Raw genomic sequence first — 22,232 nt, 5'->3', positions numbered from 1 at the left:
CTTGAGTCTCCTCCTTAGAAGAAACTCTCGTCGTACTTGTTGGGGCAAGATGAACTTTTGCTCCAACAGTGGCGCCGTCCGTGGAGACTCGAACACAGAAGTGCTAAGAGAGGTAGGATGCCACCCAAGAAGAAGACCACCAAGACCGCAGCAATGGCAGCCGACCCCCCGGTCACGCCTGTGCAACAATCCGAAAGACTAAACACTGGCCATGCCGACGACGGGCCCCCAACCGCGGGAAGCGAGGGTCTTACAGCCACCGCCGACCCAGCCATGGCCATAGCTGCATTGGGCACTGAAGGGCCCTCTACCCTAGAGACCCAAAAGGCCCCCAATGCGCCCCTAGGGGCTGCGTCTAGAGCCACCACCGCAAACATCATTCCAACCGAGCGTCAATCACGCTTAGGCGGCGCTCCTGACCCATATGAAGGAACTGCAAATGACCCTACGGGTCGAGCAGCAAGCTACCCACACGACCACCGTCACCCCCGTGACGACCGACGCTATTCCGACCAAGCCCTACGGGCAGATGAACTCTTCGACACCAGGACCCTACCAGTTCGACCTCAGGAGCCTCGGGGCCGGCGTTGCGAGGATCCTCTGCAAGACTACAGCTCTCCCCTGCAGGCTACGCCCTTCCCGGAGGGCTTTCAGACCCCAAAGTGTAATACTCTGATTTTCAGATTTCTCAAATTTCTATAATTTTCCAAGATTGTTGAATAGCTTCACCAGTAGTATAGGTTTAAAACCTATTTTCTTAATCAATCAATATAGGTTATTATTTTGTGTGCATTGCATATTGAGTTTTGTTAGGAGCCAGGTAAATGCATTAGAGTTCTTTTTCTTTTCTTTCTGTTTGGTGTTTTAAGTGAAAAAGATTTTAAAAAGGTTTTTACAAAACTCAGTAGTGAATAAGTTAAGAATCTTAATGGTTGAAATTCAAAATGTTTGAATTCATCATCTATTCAACCCTTGATCATATCTGATCCTTCTCCAATTCAATTCAAATATTATCCAAATCCTTGTTTAAAGCCAATCTCTTATCTTTCTCAAATTCTACCCAAAATCTAAATTCAAATTCCTTATCCAGTCCTATTCTTGATCAACCTCATATTTTTCGTTTCTCTAAATTCACTCTGAGCTCAATTCAAATTAAAATCCTATTCAAATTTCTATGCAAAAGTTTCTTTTCTAAACTCTAGATATGTCTAAAATATCTTTGGGCTCAATTTTGCTCAAGCCCAAACCCTTAGTCAAGTCTTTTAGATGGCCCAACAAAGAATCCACGAAATCTGTAAATTTTCGCAGAGTCCTGGACAGCCTTATCTTCTCATGATATTTTAGAGTTCAAAACGGCCTCAAATGCAAATATTTTCAATACCAAAGTTGTAGGTCTCGTTGAGAGCTTTGATTTGAACCTATGGAAGTCCTCTTTTGGATAATGGAGCTAGGAGTTATGGCCCCCGAAATCAGTACTGTGCAGAGAAGTCCGAGTTCAAACAGTTTATCATGTGGTGCATTTTTGGAAATAAATATGGTGTTTTTAGAAGTTCCAATGACTACCAAAGTTGTAAATCTTTTCGAGTACTACAATTTAAAATCAAGAAACGTCCAATTTGGAGTCCGGACGATGGAAATATCATCCTCGAAATAGAGAGCTGCGAAAAAGGAAATCGTAACCGACTCGAACTCGAATCCGATTCGTGTTCGGTTTGGACTCCACCTCAACCAGCCGCCCCTAGCCATATATATATGAGTTGCACACCCTCTCCTACCCCTATTCCATGCCTCCAAGCCCTAGAAGTCGCTGCTGCCCTGCCCGTGCGTCGCCGGAGCGTCGCCGTTTGCCGGAGCCGCCGCCGCCACCGCCCGTGATGCGCTACGTCGTCTTCTCCGTGAATCCTCCTTCGTCGACCATCAAAGCAAGGTGAGGATCCCTTATTCTCCTCTCTTACTACTGTTTTAGCATCATAATAAGTCTCTAGCCAAGCTCTAGCCCCGGTCAAAGCCGATCTACGCCGCCACGGTCGTTGCCGTCGCGGATAGCCGCAGGATAGCCTTGCTGTAGCCGATTGGCATCGACGTTCCTGACCGACCAGTGGTCAAATCACCAAGCCCTTTCGCCGGTGCATGTCCCATGATGTTCCCCACGCCCTCACCAATCAGCTCGGCCAGTAGAGCAGCCAAACTACCGCAATCAAGGTCGACATACCCACTGTCCGGTTTCTGGACGTGTTCTGCACGCGCACCGGATTTGTATTCGCGTTCCCCGTCAATCCGAAATCCGTATGGATGCACCAACCGCGTCACGGCATCTCCCATGGAGTCTTGTACATGACCCTAGGAGCCCATCCTCGTTTGTGCAGCAACACGACCAGGACGCAATTGCCAACCACAGCACGTCGCAGCCATCACCTATCTCATCTCCGTTGATCGTTCTTCCTCTCAGTGGATGATCTACCCAAAACTATGCCGTAGCATTATGTTCCCGGGATATATAAACATCTCTATTTGAATGGTTTCTCAAATTTCATAGCCAATCTCCTGAAATGCTAGCGTCTTCGTTCCTACATCTGTTCGCGGTGACCACCAAGCCTAGAAGCAGTTATCGCTGTTTTGCCACTACCTCGGATGACCCCTCCAAAACCAACCATACTGCTGAGTTAGTCTTTTCACGTTCTACGTCATGCTCCCCTCGTTTCACTGAAACACCACTGAAGCCGACATTGATATCTGTGGCCACACGCCCGATCGCTGTCTTCGACGAAACCCGAACCACCACCGCTACGTAGAGTCACCAGTAGTATCCTTAACCTAGAAGCGTAATCTTCGACCTTTTTGATCCATCATAGGTGCTCGATACTAGACCTCAGCATATCCCTCTTTAATCTAAGACGGTACTTGCATAGCATGCCAAGTCAGCGTCACATCATTCTCCTTAGCCTAGTCAGCGAAGTCTCGTATGCCCTACACTTCTTGAATCTTGAGCAATAATGTTGTCAAACCTGACACAGTGATTGTGCAATAAACTCTTTTCCTATAGGAAGATAACTACAGTAAACTAGTTTTTCTTTTCAGTCTAATCCATCTCCCGAAAGCTGTTCTCTTTTCATCTTAACTCCTATTTAGGCGATTCTTGTGTCTAAACGTTCCTAAAATCATCCCTATCCAACCATAGTATTTTTGAAGTATTTTGATGATATTTGGTATGTTGTTCTTAGTGTTTCCTTTGTATTATTTGTCGGTAGTTCTCGCGATTAGTCGATAACGTTCCGGAGCAATTCGAAGGACTTCAAGACCAAGATTCGACAGCGCTGAGCAGCATTGGGTAAAAGGCAAGTGTCCTTGATCATCTTGAACCTATGTTTTTAAATATTTTTTTTTACAAAATTGCATGCAGAGTCAATATGATAGGTAGTCACCTATGTTAGGGTTTTCTCTAGATTTTCCCTTATCATCCCTTGGAACCTAGATGGTTTATGGTTAGATATCTTTGGTGGATAGATTGCTTAGCCATGCTTTTAGGATATAGGGAAGTGTCACAATCTCGACTAATAAACATATGCAACAATGGTGGTTAATGTGTTAATGGTCTAGCAACATAGAACCTTAGGCCTTGAGCAAAGTAGTTTTGATGGTTGTCATGGTTATGATGTTGGTTTAGTGTTTGCTCAAGTAACCTAAGTAAGGACCGGCTCGTGGAGCGACAACCCAAGAAGTAACGTACCAACCACGAGGCTGATATGGGTAAGGCGTGACATACTGATTAGAGTCTATCCAGTGTGTGTTGGGTCAGTATAAAAGAGGGCTTCTGGGTAGGAGCTTAGCTTGCGTAAAGACTGACGGTGAAACCTAGTGGGCAGACACATACTGGATTAGTCTCTAGTTAGTGGGAAATGTCATGCAGTGATTCTTGGCGGCATACCACTGGCGTGTGTTAAGTGTTTCGCGAACACGGCAACATGGAATTCACTGACTCGTGGGGAAAGCTGAACAACCTCTGCAGAGTGTAAAACTGTTATAACAACCGTGCTCACGGATATGAGAGACTTGGATCATCACATGATTAGTGGGTTGTGGTTATGGTTCTGGTATAAGGAGTACTAGATGGTTGTGGTTTTGGTTATAGTAGAGGGAGTACTAGACGGTTATGGTATACAAGGTGGGGAGCCTTGTATGCTGGGTGTTAGACTATATGAGTTACATTCACTCAATAATTGCTTAATGTTTTGAGTCCAAATATGTTTTCATTACTCGCATTTACGCAAATATATCATATGTTAGCTTATTCTTGATATAAGTCTACATATCATTATTTTTCCCCCACTTGCTGAGTACTCTATGTGCTCACACTTGCTATTTTCTCTATACCATGCGATATGTATGCTGCTGCTTAGTGAGTGAAGATGTTAAAGACTATCAAGACGAGGTTGTGACGTTCTAGGCGCGTGTCTCCCGGTCGGTTGCCTGCGGTGTTGTTGGACACCAGTGCTTCTGTTCTGCTGCAGATATCTTCATAGAAGACAATATATGTCAATTGCTGTAAGAGTTTAATGTGTTACTTTATATAAGTATTGCTTTTGTTACTTCACCTGTGACGTCCTTATGTGTGTTGAACATCCTAGGCACACATAAGTCGCATATGGTTTTAGCCATGAAAACCGGGTCTGACACAAAGCTACCTAAGTTCAAGGGTGACTCGGACCCCGACGAGTTCATCTGTTCCTACGCCCTTGCCATAGAGGCTAGCGGGGGCGGATCGGCCACCATGGCTAAGTGTTTCCCTCTCGCCTTAGAAGGGGTGGCCATACGTTGGTTCTGGACACTGGACCCCGACGCCATTCACGTCTGGTCCCAACTCCGAGACCTCTTATGCAGTAATTTCCAGGGCACCTTCGTCGAGCCAGTAACCTTCGGAAGCCTGTTCACTATCAGGCAGGAGCCGAACGAAACCCTCTAGGATTATTTCCGAAGGTTCTCCTAGACCAAGGCACATATTAGGGGCATATCGGACTCTTCGGTCATCGATGCCCTAGGGCTTGGCCGAAGGCCCCCTATACGATCGGTTGAATTGGCGTCCCATACGCACGGTGGAAGTCCTCATGAGCAAGTCCTATACTATCAGGCAGGGACGCGCGCACGGGAGGAGGCCAGGCGGGAGAGCTCGTCGGCCAGAGTGTTGTCGCGGTGAGGGATGTGCCGCAACTCCAGGCCATCGAAACACCTCTCCAGCTTCCTGACCGCTGCCACGTATGCCGCCATTTGAGGATCCGTGCACTGGTACTCCTTGGATACCTGGTTGACCACCAGTTGGGAGTCCCCTTTGACCAGGAGGCGACGAATCCCGAGCCCCACCGCAGCCCGGAGGCCGGTGATGAGACCTTCATATTCCGCCATGTTGTTGGATGCGCGGAACTGCAACTGTACGATGTACCGGAGCTCTTCACCCGTTGGGCAGGTGAGAACCACTCCGGCCCCTGCGCCTTTCAGCGAGAGGGAGCCGTCGAAGTGCATGACCTAGTACCCGGGCGCGTCGTGCCCGGGATACGCAGAGATCTCTTCTGGGACGATCTCGGGGACGGGTGTCCACTCTACCACGAAGTCGGAGAATGCCTGGCTTTTGATCGCCTGGCGACTGACAAAGTGCAAGTCGAATTCCGCCAGCTCCACTGCCCACTTGACAACACGCCCGGTGCCTTCCCGGTTCTGGAGAATGGGTCCCAATGGATACGTGGTAACCACCGAGACCTTGTGCGCCAGAAAGTAATGGCGCAACTTCCGGGAAGCAATGAGCACGGCGTAGAGCAGCTTCTGAGCCTGGGGATACCTTATTTTAGCCTCCCGGAGGACTTCGCTGACGAAGTACACCGGTCGCTGTACCCGGTGGGCCCGGACGGCGGCTTTACCCGGGGGGCTGCTGCAGCCCCCAGGCTCAGTGGCATGGTCGGGGCTGGCCGGGTGCTCGGGCTCGACTCCCTGGTTGGGAGGAGCAGAGTGCTCGGGCTCGACCCTTTGCTCGGGGGGAGCCGCGAGGACGGATGAGTGCTCGGGGGCCACTGGAAGCTGGGACCCAGCACCTGGCCCCACGCACTCATCACGCTCCACCACCAGCACCATGCTCACGACCTGAGGAGTGGCCGAAACGTAGAGCAGTAGGGGCTCACCTTCGGAGGGAGCCACCAGCACAGGTGGCGAGGTGAGGTACTTCTTCAGATCGCGGAAGGCCTGCTCGGCCTCCGGCGTCCAGTCAAAACGACCGGTCTTCTTCAGAAGTTTGAAGAGGGGGAGCCCTCGCTCCCCGAGCTTGGAGATGAAGCGCCTGAGGGCCACCATGCAGCCGGTGAGGCGCTGGACCTCTTTGAGTCGAGCCGGGGGTCGCATCTGCTCAATGGCCTGGATCTTCTTTGGATTGGCCTCGATTCCTCGGCCAGAAACCAAGAAACCGAGGAGCTTGCCCGCCGGCACCACGAAGACGCACTTCTCGGGGTTGAGCTTGAGACGGGTGGTGCGGAGACTGTTGAAAGTCTCGGCAAGGTCCTCGAGCAGGGTGGCGCGGTCTCGGGTTTTGACCACGAGATCATCGATGTAAGCCTCGACGTTGCGGCCAACCTGTGAATCAAGGGTAATGCGAATGGCGCGCTGGAAAGAGGATCCAGTGTTGCGCAAACCAAAAGGCATTGACATATAACAGTAAGTCCCCACCGGAGTGGTAAAAGCAGTTTTTTCCTCGTCCCCTACGGCCATGCGGATCTGGTGATACCCAGAGTTTGCATCTAAAAAGAATAAAAGATCGCATCCCGCAGTTGCATCTACAATTTGATCAATGCGAGGTAAGGGAAAGGGATCTTTAGGGCAAGCCTTATTTAGGTCGGTGTAGTCCACACACATACGGAGCTTGCCGTTGGCCTTCGGGACGATGACTGGATTTTTCAGCCAGTCGGGGTGGAGGACCTCTCGGATAAATCCGGCGTCAAGGAGCTTGCTGACCTGCTCCCGGATAAACTCCTGGCGCTCAGGCGCCTGCCGCCGGACCTTCTGCTTCACCGGGCAGGCGTCTAGGCGCACCGCCAAGTGATGCTCGATCACCTCCCTAGGGATCCCGGGCATGTCGGATGGTTGCCAGGCAAACACGTCTGCGTTAGCCCGGAGGAAGGTGACGAGCGCGCTTTCCTATTTGCTGCCCAGATCACCGCCGATCCGGACGACCTGGGTAGCGCCTTCGCCCACCACGACCTCCTTCGTTGGAACAGAGGCGTCGACGGCGAGTCGGGGTTTGGATGAAGAGGGTCCCGGGCCACCTGTGCAGCCTTCGACCTCGGCCCGCGCTGAAACCAAAGCCATGTACGATTGCTCGGCGTAGGAGACGGCGCCGTCGGAGTCGGCGATCACGGAGATGGGGCCCGCTGGGCCCGGCATCTTAACCATGAGATACGCATAATGCACGGCCATCATGAACTTGGCGAGCGCCGGACGCCCGAGGATGGCGTTGTAGGGGAGGGGGAGCTCCGCGACATCGAAGAGGACGCTCTCCGTGCGGAAGTTGTCCCGACTCCCAAAGGTCACGGGTAGCTCGACCTGCCCGAGGGGCAGGGAGTGCCCGGGGGTCACTCCGCAGAAGGGGAGCGACGGCCTTAGGCGCCTGGAGGACACCTGTAGCTTTTCAAAAGCCTCCTTGGAGAGGAGGTTGAGGCCTGCACCACCGTCGATCAGCAGTCTGCCGACCTTGACATTGCAGACGGTGGGGGACACCACCAGGGGTAGTCGCCCCACGGCTGCAGTACTCGCGGGGTGATCGGCCATGCTGAACGTGATCGGAGCGTCCGACCACCTCAGGGGCCTAGAGGCCTCCTCGCTCGGGGTTGCCGAGCACACCTCGCGCCGCATGACCTTGATGCCACGGCACGAGGAAGGCGTGTAGGCGCCTCCGTCGATGAAGGCGATGGCATGCTCGGGCTCCTTAAAGCCGAGCTCGGCGTTGTCGGGGGCGGCCTCAGCGTCGCCTCCCCCGCGAGACTCGTCGCGCTCCCTCTGGCGCTGCTCGACGAGGCCTTTGACCGTACGACACTCCGTGAGATCGTGCCATCTGGTCTGGTGTATGGGGCACCATTTGCCTGGCTCGGGCCCGGCGGGCGCGGGGACCCTCGCTGGAGCAGGAGCCCGGCCGGGTGCCGGGGCTCTTGCGGGAGCCGGTGCCCTAGCTGGTGCCGGGGCCCTTGCGGGCGCCGGGGCCCTTGCGGGCGCCGGGGCCCGAGGAGGGGCCCTGGCAGGGGCCCTTGCGGGCGCGGGCCGTCTGTCGGTGGCCGCCCGGCGCTCTTGCCGGCGGTCAGGCTCTTGGGCCGGCCTATGGGTGGGGCCCTGGGCTGGCTCGACAGGAGCGGCCTCGCGCTTCCTTCTCTTCTTCTTTTCCCGCTTATCGGAACAGGAAGAACTTGGCTGGTCGGCGGTGGGGCGTGGAGCATGCCATGCCCGAGCCTCCGCAGCCTTGGCGCACTTATCGGCCAGTGCGAAGAGCTCCGCAGTGGTTTCGATCTCGTGCGTACCTAGCTTTTCGAGCATCCACTCATCGCGGACCCCCTGCTCGAAAGCGACGATAACAACGTGGGGGGCCACCCGCGGGATGGTGTTGCGGACCTGGCTGAAGCGCTGAATAAAGCGCCGCAGCGTCTCCCCCTCCTGTTGCTTGACGGCGTGGAGGTCGCACTCCAAACCGGGGCGAGTGAATGTGCCCTTAAAGTTGGCCACAAACTGGTGGCAGAGGTCATCCAAGGAGCTAATGGACCCTGAGGGTAAGTTCATGAGCCAAGAACGGGCAGAGCCCCTCAAGGCAACATGAAAATAATTTGCTATCACCTTTTCGCTGCCTACGGCCGCTTGAACGGCCGTAGTGTAGATCTGGAGGAACTCGACGGGGTCGATGGACCCGTCGTACTTCTCCGGCAGCTCGGGGCGGAAATTGGAGGGCCACTTGACCCGACGGAGCTCAGTGGTAAAGGCACGGCAGCCGATGCCGTACCCCGCGACGCGGGCGGGAGTCCTTGGTGGCGAATGCCGGCGAGCCAGGGATTCCCGGTGACCGTGGGCTGGGAAAGAGGAAGCCTGATCCTCTGCCTCGGCCTCCTGCCGGGTTTCCCGCTGGCTCTCGAGAGTGACGCGTGCATCCTCGTGGCCCCTCCGCTCGTTGAGACACAAGCGGAGGTCCTGGGCTTCGGACACGGCCAGGTGGGCGGCGCTCCGCCTGGAGGCCCCTTGGCCCGTGCGGACGTTTCCCATTGATGAGCCAGTTCTGGCAGCGCCACGCTGGGTGGTGGTGCGAGAACTCCCGGCCAGCACCTGGCGACGAGCAGTGCCGACCAGGGCAACGACATCTTGGATCCACTGGCCTTCCGGAGTATTCGGCGTTGCCTGGACTGGCAGGTGCCTGAGGAGAACATGCACCGCAAGTAGCGCGCTTCCTGGGCTGGCCTCGCTAAAGGCGAGTCTACGCCGAAGTGGCACCCGACGCTGTCCAGAGGTGGACCTGGCGGCCGGGGTTTCGACCACCTGCTGGGGGTCGGAGGGTGCATCAGCGGCAGCGGCGGCGGCCTTGCTGGGCCCAGCGCCTTGGTCCCCCTGGGAGGGAAAAACCGCGCGCGCAGATAGTGGCTGCTGCTGGAACGCAGTAGCGACTGGGGCCTCCTGGACGTCGGGCAGCACTCCGTCACTGGAAGTGGAGCCGGAACGCTGCAGACGGTGCCCACCGGCCATCTTTTCCTGTGAAGAAAACAAACGAACAGATTCAGGGATGTTCCCCCCTACCTGGCGCGCCAGCTGTCAGAGGATGAACTCCTGTCGCAGGGATCCCGAGAGACCCCTTTTTAGAGATTCGGCCGGGGGATGATCTTGAATGAGTTCGTCGACGAAATAAATGGAAGTGGAAATAAATGCAACGGCCAGTGGTGGGGGATGATCGACCTAGTGCAAAGAGAAATAAATGCACCGGAGTTTAGACAGGTTCGGGCCGCACGGGGGCGTAATACCCTACTCCTGTGTACATGGATTATCCTTCCCCGAAGGGGATCCCTCAGGGATACGTCTGGTCACAAGAATATATTGTCTAACTGAGAGCTTGAGGCTCCCTTGTTCTAGCTCTGCTCAAGCTTGCTTGCGGTGTTCTTCGGATGATGTCTTCGATCGTCTCGATCTGTCTTCGGATGTTTTCTCGTGTGTTCGGGTCGTCTTGATCTACCTTGGATGATTTTCTTCTTTCTGTCCGCCCATCCTTTTATGCGCTCGCCGACCACGACATACCCCAAACGGGAAAGAAGGGGCACATGTTCCAAGACGCCACGACTGAGAAAGGCGTCATCATTTCCTCTAGGCGAAGTGACAGGGGCGGTGGAAAAACACGGCGCGCGTCCGACCACCCATCACTGTGGACGCCCTGGCGCCGGGCGCCGTTGAGAGGGCCCACCGGGCAGCCACAGAGGCACCCGGCGCACCCACCCTGTCTTGTTCCTCTACCAGGGCAGGGTGGCAGGCGGGACGCTTTGATCCTGGCAAGGTTATCCCGAGATACACCGGATGATACGGGACGGGACCCGTGCAATTAATGGACCCACGCCCCTCTGCCAAAGCATGGCAGGGACTGACACTGCGGCGGGAGCAGCTGGGGATGTCAGGATGTCGGGCCGCGCATGCCCATTAAATGCAGCCTTGGACCTCTGACTGGTTGACACCTCGTCGGCGGGCCCCTCGGGGGCCCTTCTGGGTCGTCGGGGCATCGGGTGCCCTCGCGTGAACCTTCGGGAAACCGAGTGCTCGGGGGCTGCCACGTGCAACCCCGAGTAACCTCTCCCGAGCGCCTTTGCACGCATCTTCGGGGAACCGAGTGCTCGGGGGCTGCCACGTGCAGCCCCGAGCACTCTCTCCCGAGCACTTCTGTAGAATCTTCAGGGAACTGAGCGCTCGGGGGCTGTCACGTGCAGCCCTGAGCACTCTCTCCCGGTACTTAGCTCTTCTGCCCATCGGGGGACTAGGGTACCCAGGGGTGAGCGGGCACCTCTCCGAGCACTTTCTCCCCGGTACTTGGACTCTGTGGGTCATCGGGGAACTGGGGTGCTCGGGGACCAGAGGCTGTGGCCCCGAGCACCTTCTCCCAGAACTTAGATTTTCCTCATCCCGCAGGAGGGACCTCGCAGGATGGTGACGCGTGGCGGATGGCTGGCCTGGCCTCGGGACTCAGGGACCCCCGGTTCCTGATACACCGACAGCCACACCTCCTAGAAATACCGTAGGACCTGGAGAATTGACCCCAGTAACTACGCACAGGGGGTCGACGCGAATCCCCTAAACGGAGAGAACTGCTACCTAAAACGAAGCTCCCTTGGCCTTGGGAAGACGAAAGATTGGCTGGGAAGGGATACGAATCGAAGCCGAGAAATTCAGCTCTTCCCCCTGCTCCTCCGACGCAGACTCCGCAGCCTGTACCTCCTCCACCTTCACCTTGGCCAGAATAGGCTCAAGGATTTCTGAAGGCACCCTTCTATCAGAATCCCGGGGGAGAACAGGGCGTCGAAAGAAGCGCGAGCCAGCAACTTCCCGGCCTACACACTAGTTGTCTTTTGCAACAAAATAGACATCCAAAGCAGACGCAACGGGGCCCTCTGGTTCAATCTTGACCAAGACATCAGCGGCCACCTTTGGATCCACACGGCCCTCGGAATCGCGGGGCATAACAAAATGACTCTGCCGTCGGATGGGCGGAGTAGCCCTAGATGCTCCGAACACACTCGATCCCTCCCTGGAGGCACCATCCCAAACACGAGCAAGGCCCTCTCCTATATACACAGATCGGACTCTAGTTAGCCTTAAAGGAACGAACATTCCAAAACAACTAAGGCGAACCACAAGAAGACATACATGGTTATATTAGATAAGGAAAAGACCAAGTACATGAAGCAGAAGGGGGTAGTCAACGTACTAAGACTTTGACCCTCTTCGGAAAGAAAAGAAATAAAAAAACAGACAGCCTATGACAGAGCTACACCTCTGGCGCATCCACACGCGAAGACCGCTCCCGCGGAGCAACAAAGCGAAGTGAAGGGCCTTCAGAGGGCTGCAGTGCACCTATAGGCTCCGAATGAAGGACCAGATCTCCCAACCAAGAACCCGGGCGAAGACCCCTCGGGGCGTCTGGAGTCACCTGACCCGCCATATAGCGCAGCGTCATGCTCCGGCCATGCCTCGCCCATAAGTTATGGCGGAAGTTCTCCAGGGCCACGTGAATCTCCACCGAAGGTGCCTCTGGCCGAAAACCCTCGACCACGGAGTCTGGTACCTGCTGCTCCAGTACCTCAAAGGGACTAACCCCCGCTTGGTGCAGCAGGGCCAGCTGAAGCGCCGCAGCCACAAGTGCGCTAGACCTCACGTAGGTCTCCGCGGCCCTAACCATGACCTTCGCGGCAGACCGAAGCCAGAAGAGCGGCATAATGGATGCCTCTGAGTCGGAGGGTAGTGGCGGACACCTAGCCCCAAGGCCTCTCATAGCAACGTCTGATGCGAGAGCTACTAACCACTCCAAGCGCAGCACCACCTCGGACCTCGGATGCCCGAGCCTCCTTCAGCTCTCACCGCACCTCACCCATCACAGCCCGAAGGGTCTCAACATCACCTTCTGCTGACACATGGGCTATGTTGGCCGCATCGGCGACCTCCCTCGCCTCCCAGAGATCTTCATCAGTCTTCCGCGCCTCATCCTCCGGACGCTCCCGCTTCAAAGCCTCCTCCCGCCGGAGACCCTCCTCATGCTCGCGGAGCACCGTCTCTCCCTGAGTGGCCCTCCGAAGACTCCATCTGCTTTCGGGCCTCCTCCAAGGCCTAACGAAGGCCTTCAACCTCGTCACAAGCCGTCTCCAACGCCTGGCGCCCCCCATCTCCCAGTGCCCTCATCAAAATTACTTGCTACGAGGCACAACAAAAGAAGAAAAAGGACCAGATGAGCCACTTAGAACTCAACACCGGACTCAGCAGATCACGACTCAAACTACTGACTTGCAGGGCTGACACTACCAGACACGTCTCCACTTCCCCTAAAGGACGCTGGGTCAATGATCGCTTGACCCCTTCACTCCTGAGAAGGGACGAGGCCGCAACGAAGGCCCTTGACGCCTCCAGGCACAGCGCGAAGTCATCCAAAGTCAAGACCCTGAGGCCAGGGCCCCCCTCGACCGCCATGAAGGGAGCCCCGACGGATGGCACAGTGCCCCCAGCACCGGCCAGCAGGGCCAAGTCACCGGCCGGCTCGGGGCTCCGCGGAAATGAGGCCGCGTCCCCCGAGGTGACCTTCAAGGGCACATCCGGAGGATCCCTGACCCCTGCTGAGGCTCCGAAGCCTCTGAGGAGGAGTCGAAGACACATCCACCTCGATGGTCACTGCAAGATACCAAGTAACACAAATCAAGATCCCGGTGTATGACCAAAATAGGATATAGCTAACGAAGCAACAACGCCTCAGCAAGTCCCTCAAAACATCTCATAGAAGGCTCCATAATGTTCTCGACGTCCAAATTAGCAAACCCAAAATCGTTTTCCATGGAGGCCAAGTCCTTCCGCCGGTCACAACCATCGAGCTGACCCTCACCTCCGAACGGATCGCTCGTGCTCCCGACTCGCCTCTAACACTTCCTACAGACCAGCAGCACCTCGAACGACTCAGCCGTCAAGCCGGTAGGTGAACCTTCGGAGACAGAAGGCCACCGGGCCCAGAGTGGCCTCGTGCAGATCGCGGGAGTAGCGCACGCTTGTTTCCCAGCAGCATTAGGCTCCAACTGATCCCGCCACGCCAGAGCCTCCTCTCCAAGATAAAAGCAGACATAGTTGTACCGCTCTCAGCCCTGTGTCAGAGCCATCCGCCGCACCTGCTCCGCGTGAGTAGGTAGGCCCAAGATCACCTCCGCCATCTCCATCGCACGCTCTAGCGGAAGGTAGCTCTCTGAAAGAAAAAGGAGGCTCACATTCGCGGGTTGAAAACCAAACAAACAAAGAGGACTTACCAGAGCTAACTGGAGGGGGGGGGGGGGGGGGGCAGAGTACACCTTCGGCCACTCTTCTGCACCTTGCTCGAAGGTGCAGTCCCACCTCATCTAAAGGGGCCGAATGCGCAACATGGTGAACTCCTTCACGAGGTCACGCATGCTCATCTTCTCAGCTACCCTCTAAAGAAGGGCCAGTCGCGAAGCAAACTGGTCATCCGTGATCCCTGTCTCTGGCTCCGGCCCTGACAGTGGCCCCATCAGCAACGGAGGAACCGGCTTCACCTGAGGGCCCCCCACTGCGGCCGCACCGGCGGCTTCACTTGCCGCATGAGTTCCAGCTTCGCCCGGGACACTCAAGCTAGCCATACGGATCGCATGGGGATGGCAAAAGGCATTGGACGGCAAGAAAGAAAGAAGAATAGCAACCAATAGACGCACGCACAAAGCAAGAACAACTGGAGGAAAAGGGAAGACGAGAACGAGGCACAGGCGAAAAGGCTACTTAGGGTAATTCCTCTCCTTATAAAGGTAAGGGAGAGATTACCTCCCATAGAAAAGTGGGCGCATACCCTGTCCATTCGCCTGCCAGGCCACAATCATGGGAGAGCGGAACCGCCCCCCGCGACCCCCAACCACAAGACGCCATGTGTCCCACATCCGCCTAATAGGACGTAATCATGTCTTTCTTCACAAAGCGCATTCAATGCCACTTATCACCAACGTCATCAAACGGACAGTTCAGATCAAGTGGATTGAATCCTCCAAGACAAGCCAAGCGATACTAGGGACCATGAGCCATCAACGGCAAAGCAGGGACTGCCGGAGGCCCTACTCCGAAAGAACCGCGGGCCCGACTGCTCCGCTAGCCACCCTCGTGAGGAGTTACTATTGGCGGTTGTTGTTAAGGATACCTGATGGCCCCATGGCTCAGCTAGCCCATGCCTAGGGAGCCATGCCTCCCGAAGCTTCCATCTCCCGGAGCCATGCCTTCCCCAGAGCCCCCATCTCTAGGGCTCAAGCAGGCTTCCCAACGACAAGGTGCGTCATCAAGGCTCAAGAAAGATCGGCCAAAAGGGGAACACCGGCCATCCTTTGCCTGCAAGGAAGTGACCAGCATTAAATACCTAGGTTAGTGGACCCCCTCCTGACACCCTTGACAGCGCGGCGATGGACCGCAATTGACAACCGGCTCACCCCTTAGGGTGCAGGCATCACAATAGTTACTATGGTAGATATTTATCCTCTATGTAGGGTAAAAAGTAGTTATCCGGGATAAAGTTCAGTAATTCGGTCAGGTCCTATATATTTGTACATCTTGATAACTTGTACACTAAGCTACGTACCACCCAATAAATAGGAGGTCGTGGTCATCTGAGAGGAGGTCACAAGGAGAACGCTAAAGGCAATACACATTACACAAAGGTACCCAAGCGCTAAACCACGCTGTAATACTCCCTCAGACCGATCTATTTTTCTACTATCAATACATTTGTGGTGTTCCTTTCTCTCAAACTTTGTCTCCAAACTTAAGTCTTCTCCTTAGAAGAAACTCTCGCCGTACTTGCTGGGGCAAGACGAATTCTTGCTCCAACATTGGCGTATATGACAATAACAAGAATACAGGAATTTTATGCATCCATAATACAAAGCACCTCATATTATCAGTTCGCTAGACCGTGCAGTATGCTTCTCTACTTTATTAATTTGTATATTAAGAAGTTAAGAAGTTTATCAAATCTGGCATTTCTACTAGTACTTCAAAACAAAGTAGTCCCTGGACACTGGATGCTTTTCAAATATTCTTTGCAACCTTGGTGCTTTCTAGAAGTTACTGCAAATATTTAATTTGTCTTAGTCATCACCTGTTCCCATTCGACATTGTGACAGAAGCTTGCAACTACTTGAAGGCTGCACAAACCACAAGCAAAATTTGACCTTAATTTTTAGGATAATTCATGATAGATAATCCTACCTTATTTATCAAAGAAAGGTGGCCAGAAATAATTGTTAGAAGACAAGGAATAACAAGAAGCAGCTCATAGATGTGCATATTTTGAGCTCCAGGTTTTCTATTATATAATTTGAGGGACCTATTATTCAATTGCAGTAATTAAATGTGACTTGAACAAAAGATGTGGAAAGGAAAGTCGAAGAAAAAGATGGCAAGTACCACTCCACCGGCATCTTGTTTGCCACTTCTCTTGAAAAATGTGTTTCAAGCTTGTCTTAAACTTCAATCATTCATCCAATGTTTGGCTGTTTGCAGATTTCCAATTGCTTCCTTACCTCTAGCAAATCCAAAAATATGCTTTCAGGTTGAAAGCTTCAAATGATCTGCTCTAATGTATTTTCTCCCACGAAATCAGTAAGCTAACATCAAGAGTTCCAATTCTAGACTCTTGTAGTTTTGCTGTAACTTCCATGCAATTCCTTAATTTCACTATCACCAATCATTTGCATGTTGCAACGCCATGGAGCTCCAATTCTGCAGTTTACAGATTATCTATCATGAATTCCGCAGTAACTTCCATGTTGATTACTTGACTTCATAACAAAGCAAATATCAAGAGATGCATCTTACCTTCAAGTTGAGGCAGGACAAAGCTGAAACAATAAGCTGATGATTAGAACATAGCACAAATCATCTTCCAAAATCTAATTATGAAGGCCACAAAACAGATGGTTACATAAGCTATCTTCAGTTGAGCACTGATCACAATACTGAAGATGCCATTGCATATCCATTCTTTCTCGTCGATAATGTTCTGATTCCTGTTTCCACCCAGCCTTTTGTAGCCATGTATCAACACTTCATATGTACCCGAGCAAGCAGATATTCCAGTAGTTCTCATTTGTGTGAATAGCTCAAGAGCATTATCAACTTTGCCAGCTTGGAAACAGGCATTTATAAGGGCAGTGTAAGTAACAACATTCTTTTCTGCAGTGAACAATCTAAAAATATGAGCTGCGTATGCAGAATGCCCAGCATAGCCCAGTCTGAGTATTAATATAGATGATAGATATGTCCCAAGAATGCAACCAGATTTAATCAATCCTTCAACAATCTCTACGACCAAATCAAATGAACCATTTCTGATGTATTGACTAAGAAGAGAACTATATGCAGACCTATCAAGTTCACTGCCTACGCTTAGACTATAATGCATAACTGTGAGTCCACAAGATGGTCTACAGTTTGCACAGCTGGCCTCAATAACAGCAGACAGGATATGGGTTTCCATTTTGATATTCTTCGGGGCCATTTCGCTTTCCATTTCTTCTATAGCAGCCCAGTTTTTTGAAGTCAAAAGGTAGAGAATAGTACTTCTATTAATGCTTTCGTATGAAAGATGAGGGTTTACATCCCGAAGAAGTTCATCGCTATTGCCACTAGCTTTCAGAGCTTCTAGTGCTTCCAAAAAAATAGGTCGACGAAGAACAATAAAATGCTCCTTCATGTACTGAAGAATACGAGTCATAACTGATGTCTCACCAGCCCTGGAACAATTCTGGACTAGAATATTGCAGAGTGCTTTGTCTGGTTCTATGCCGGCTTCTTGCATCGTGTTCATAATCTCAAGAGTAGCTTCAAATTTTCCTGAGGTCAACTAGATTCAAGTTAATATATGATGGTACAAAGACTACACAGTGCAAGTAAACACGAAATGAGTCAATGATATATGTCAGTAAAAATGACACTTTGGATATTTGCACATAGTTTCACCAAGAACACAATAACATTTCAATTAGATTGAATGATATTGATCAGCAAGATTAATGCCTGAAACTGGGAAATGACACCAGATAAAGTACATTCATGAGAAAATCCGCAATATTCCACTGAATAATGTGTTCTACAATATGCCACTCAATATGAGGCTAACATGTGGATCCCCTTGCCCACGAGTCGGTGACACATCAGTGGCAAATTGTGAATATTTGAAGTTATTCAGTGGGTATATACTTCAGAATTGGCATTTTCATCAGAGAAATTGTCAGTACTTTTTCCAGACTTCAGAGTTATCAGTACTCTCTTACGATGTATTCAAGAATGCTAAAAAAAAGAACAGTTTTTTGCATTTTCATCAGAGAAATCGAGTTGTGCAAAGTCATATTTTGAACAATACATGGATCCGATTTAGATGGCTACTCAATTAAATGCAGGAAAACCAGACAGATGTTCAAGTACTGATTATGATTCTTCAAGAACTTGGGATGGCAGGGACACTCTCGAGGCTATAGAATTGGAATAGTCCCACTTTCTTCATTTCTAGTGAGACAATAAGGTCAAATATAAGTGAACTAAACATGAGGAAAAAACGAAAAGCAAGTTGGGACAAAAAGGAGCCAATACACACCTCTAACGAATAGGATTTTAGTGCAAAAACAAGACAATCAAACGGAGGGCTCCGGGAGGCACGGATCCCGCCAGCGCCTCTGATGCCGCCCTCGCAATGCCAACCGCGCGGAGGGAACTCCAAGCCTGCCTCGTTCGGGGAGGCATAGTCAGAACCACTTCGGCTCCGAAAACCGGTTCACCGAGCGGCCTCGATGGTCGCCCAAAGGATAAGGAAACCCTGGGGAAACCACAGGCTCTGGGGCACATCGCCTTTGGCAGCGACCCCAACGACAACTCCAAGCTCCAATGCCCCTGGAGGCATACAGGTGCGTCCTGCACAGACCAGGGCGTGGCTACAACACCAACGACTTTCGCAGTCGGGGTTTAGGGTAGCAGGACCCCGGCTCCGTAACTCGTAGCCTCGGTCGGTAATGGCGTGGGGCAGATTTCTTTGCCGCCCTATGGTGAAGGGAGAGATTAGGAAGAAGAAGGGATATTGGAGAGTGAATTGTTATTCCTTGATTCCAACCGAGTGCATTCCACTGGATTAAAAAGGCTCGCTAACAACTTGTAGATGGAAATCTCCTAAATTCTAGGCTTGATTGCAGCCTGGTTGAGATTGGAAACTTGCATGGCTGCTGACTGCATGCGCGGCGCGCTCCTGGCTGCGTCCTTTGCGCGGGTCCGACGTTGGTATTGCTTGCCCCACATGACATCTCTCCCCCCCTCGATGAGCAGCTTGTCCTCGAGCTGGAAAGATGGGTAGCGGTCGATGAAGCTATCGACGTCCTCCCAAGTTGCTGATGCCGCAGGTTCTCCCTTCCAATGGATGAGCACTTGGTGGACACCCCGGGCGAGACGGGCGCGTGTAGCACGCTCTGGTTCTGGCACAGCAGCGCCGTTGTGGGTAGCTGGCAGGGGCGGTGTTGCTGCCGGCGGGGTACCGACGAACTTCTTCAGGAGGCCCACATGGAAGACGTTGTGGAGGCGGGCGCGCGGTGGAAGGTCGAGGCGGTAGGCGGCGTCGTTGATGATCTCGGTGACACGGTACGACCCATAGAAGCGAGGCTTGAGCTTCCCCTTCGATGGTACCTGGAGGGAGGGTGGGGCGCGGTGGCGAAGGCGAAGCCACACCCAGTCGCCAACAGCATAGCAGACCTCGCGGTGGTTCTTGTCATAGTGGCGCTTGTAGATTGCCTGCGCTTGCTCGAGGCGGTATCGGACGTCGGCGAGGAGTTCATCCCTGTCCGCCATGCTTTTGGCCACCGCCGCCACGCGGGTCTCGCCGGGCTCATAGGAGCGGATGGAGGGGGGGTCACGGTCGTAGACGATCTTGAACGGTGTGTCTTTGAGGGTGGACTGGTAGGTGGTGTTGTAGATGTATTCCGCCCATGGCAGCCAGCGCAGCCACTGGCGAGGACGATCTCCGGTGAGGCAGCGGAGGTACAAGGCGATGACCTTGTTGGCGGCCTCCGTCTGGCCGTCTGATTGTGGATGGAAAGCCGATGTCATGTGCAGCTTTGCGCCTGTTAGGCGCATGAGTTCCCGCCAAAAAATGGAGGTGAACACCGGGTCCCTGTCCGAGACCATGGACTGGGGCACGCCATGGAGGCGCACAATCTCGGCGAAGAAGGCCTGCGCCACGGATTCCGCCGAATATGGGTGAGCTAGCGGAACGAAGTGGCAGTACTTACTGAACCGATCAACCACCGTGAGGATGACCGATTTTCCGCCCACGCGTGGCAAAGCTTCGATGAAATCGAGCCCGATGTCGGTCCACACCGACGTAGGCACGGGCAGTGGTATGAGTAGCCCTGCCGGGTGGAGGTGCTCCGACTTGTATTGCTGGCATGTTGCACAAGCGCGGATGTAGTCCTGGACCACCGTGCGAAGGTTCGGCGAGTGGAAGTCGCGGCGCAGTCGATGCAGAGTACGCTGCACCCCTTCATGGCCGTCATCATGAATGGCGGCGAGCAACTCGTGGAGTAGCGGCGAGGCCGTCGGAATGTAGAGGCGGCCGTCGAATGCCACCAAGCCGTCGATGAGGGACCACGGGGCCGTACGCTGGTTGGCCGCGAGCTCGTCCCGGAGGGCCACCAGCGCCGGCTCCGTGTCGTGGGCGAGTCGAAGACGGTCGATGAAGTCGAAGCGGGGTCCCGAGATGGCAAGTACCGAAGCCTCCTCCGTGTCGCGGCGGGACAAGGCATCGGCCACCGTGTTCGAGCTGCCTGCCTTGTACTCGACGGAGAAGTCGAAGCCGAGGAGCTTGCCCACCCAGTGGTGCTGGGGGATCGTGGCCAGACGCTGATCCAACAAAAATTTAAGGCTGAAATGATCAGTCCTTACCAGGAAGCGGCGTCCCCATAGGTATGGCCTCCAGTGGCGGATTGCGTGCACGAGCCCGATCAACTCCCGTTCATATGCCGCCAGGGAACGGTGGCGCGGAGCCACAGGACAGCTGAAGAAAGCGATGGGGTGCTGGCCCTGCAGCAGGACGGCCCCGAAACCGCAGGATGAGGCATCGCACTCGACGATGAACGGCTGGGTGAAGTTCGGCAGGGCGAGCACCGGCGCGGAAGTGATGGCCGTCTTCAGTGCTTGGAAAGCGCTCGTGGCCGCTTCAGTCCATGTGAAGCCGTCTTTGCGGAGGAGGGCCGACAGGGGCGCGGCGATCGTGCCGTAGTTCTTGACAAATTTGCGGTAGTACCCGGCCAGACCGAGAAACCCGCGGACCGCGCGTGCCGAGCGCGGTTGGGGCATGTCGGAGACGGCCTGAACTTTGGCCGGGTCCATGGCCACGCCAGCGGAGGATATAATGTGGCCGAGGTAGGCGATGGAAGCGACGCCGAACGCACACTTGGATCGCTTGACGAAGAGGCGGTGCTGCTGGAGGTCAGTGAGCACCGCGCGTACGTGGCGGAGATGATCAGCCCACGAGTCGCTGAAGATCAAGATGTCGTCGAAGAAGACGAGCACGAAGCGGCGAAGGAAAGGCCGCAGCACATCATTCATGAGCGCCTGGAAGGTGGCCGGGGCGTTGCACAACCCGAACGGCATGACCAGGAACTCGTAGAGGCCGTCATGTGTCCGGAACGCTGTCTTGGCCACGTCGGCGGGGTTCATGCGGACCTGGTGATAGCCCGAGCGCAGGTCCAACTTCGTGAAGAAGCGGGCGCCATGCAATTCATCGATGAGTTCGTCGACCACCGGAATGGGAAACGCGTCCTTGACGGTGATGGCGTTGAGGGCGCGGTAGTCGACGCAGAAGCGCCACGTGCCATCGTCCTTCTTGACCAGCAAGACCGGCGATGAGAAAGCCGAAGAGCTGCGCCGGATCAGCCCCTGAGACAGCATGGTGGAGCATTGGCGCTCCAGCTCATCTTTGTGGGAGGCGGGGTAGCGATAGGGCTGCACGGCCACCGGCGCCGACCCCGGAACCAGGTTGATGCAGTGGTCCCTGGAGCGGGCCGGTGGCATGCCGTGCGGTTCGGTGAAGACGGTGGCGAACTCGTCGAGCAGGGCTGTCATGAGCTCATCGCCAGCGCATGCATGTAGGGCTGGGCTGGCCCGACCTGCGATACCACACCAGCAGACCCTGTGATCCCGGCGCCAGAAGGACATGGTGAGGTTGCTAAAATTCCACAGGATGGGGCCGAGGGATGCCAGCTACTGCGTGCCAAGCACGACGTCGTAGCCCGCCAAAGGCAGGGCGCAGAAGTCCGCCTGGAAGTCTTCGTCCCCAATCATGAAGGAGGTGCCGCGGTATATGCCTGGGCACGGCACTCGCTCTCCGTTGGCCACCGTGACCAGCATCTTGCCTCAGGGACGGAGTTGGAGAGTGGTGCGGCCCGCTGCCTCCTCAGAGATGAAGTTGTGGGTGG

General features: G+C 54.0%; 1 protein-coding gene across 1 annotated transcript; it reads right to left on the bottom strand.

Moving 5' to 3' along the window:
• Positions 1 to 16,455: 16,455 nt before the first annotated feature.
• On the bottom strand, positions 16,456 to 17,275 carry LOC133903184 (pentatricopeptide repeat-containing protein At2g01390). Its single transcript, XM_062344514.1, has 3 exons — positions 16,735 to 17,275; positions 16,594 to 16,616; positions 16,456 to 16,497 (listed from the first exon to the last, which is right to left on the bottom strand). The coding sequence occupies exons 1-3, from the start codon at positions 17,273 to 17,275 to the stop codon at positions 16,456 to 16,458; spliced, it is 606 nt and encodes a 201-aa protein (XP_062200498.1).
• Between the last annotated feature and the right edge of the window lie 4,957 nt (positions 17,276 to 22,232).

The sequence above is a fragment of the Phragmites australis genome, chromosome 21, assembly GCF_958298935.1.
Source record: "Phragmites australis chromosome 21, lpPhrAust1.1, whole genome shotgun sequence".
Classification (NCBI taxonomy): Eukaryota; Viridiplantae; Streptophyta; class Magnoliopsida; order Poales; family Poaceae; genus Phragmites; species Phragmites australis.
Note: the sequence above shows the minus strand (reverse complement) of the source record. Positions and strands in the feature narration are given on the sequence as shown.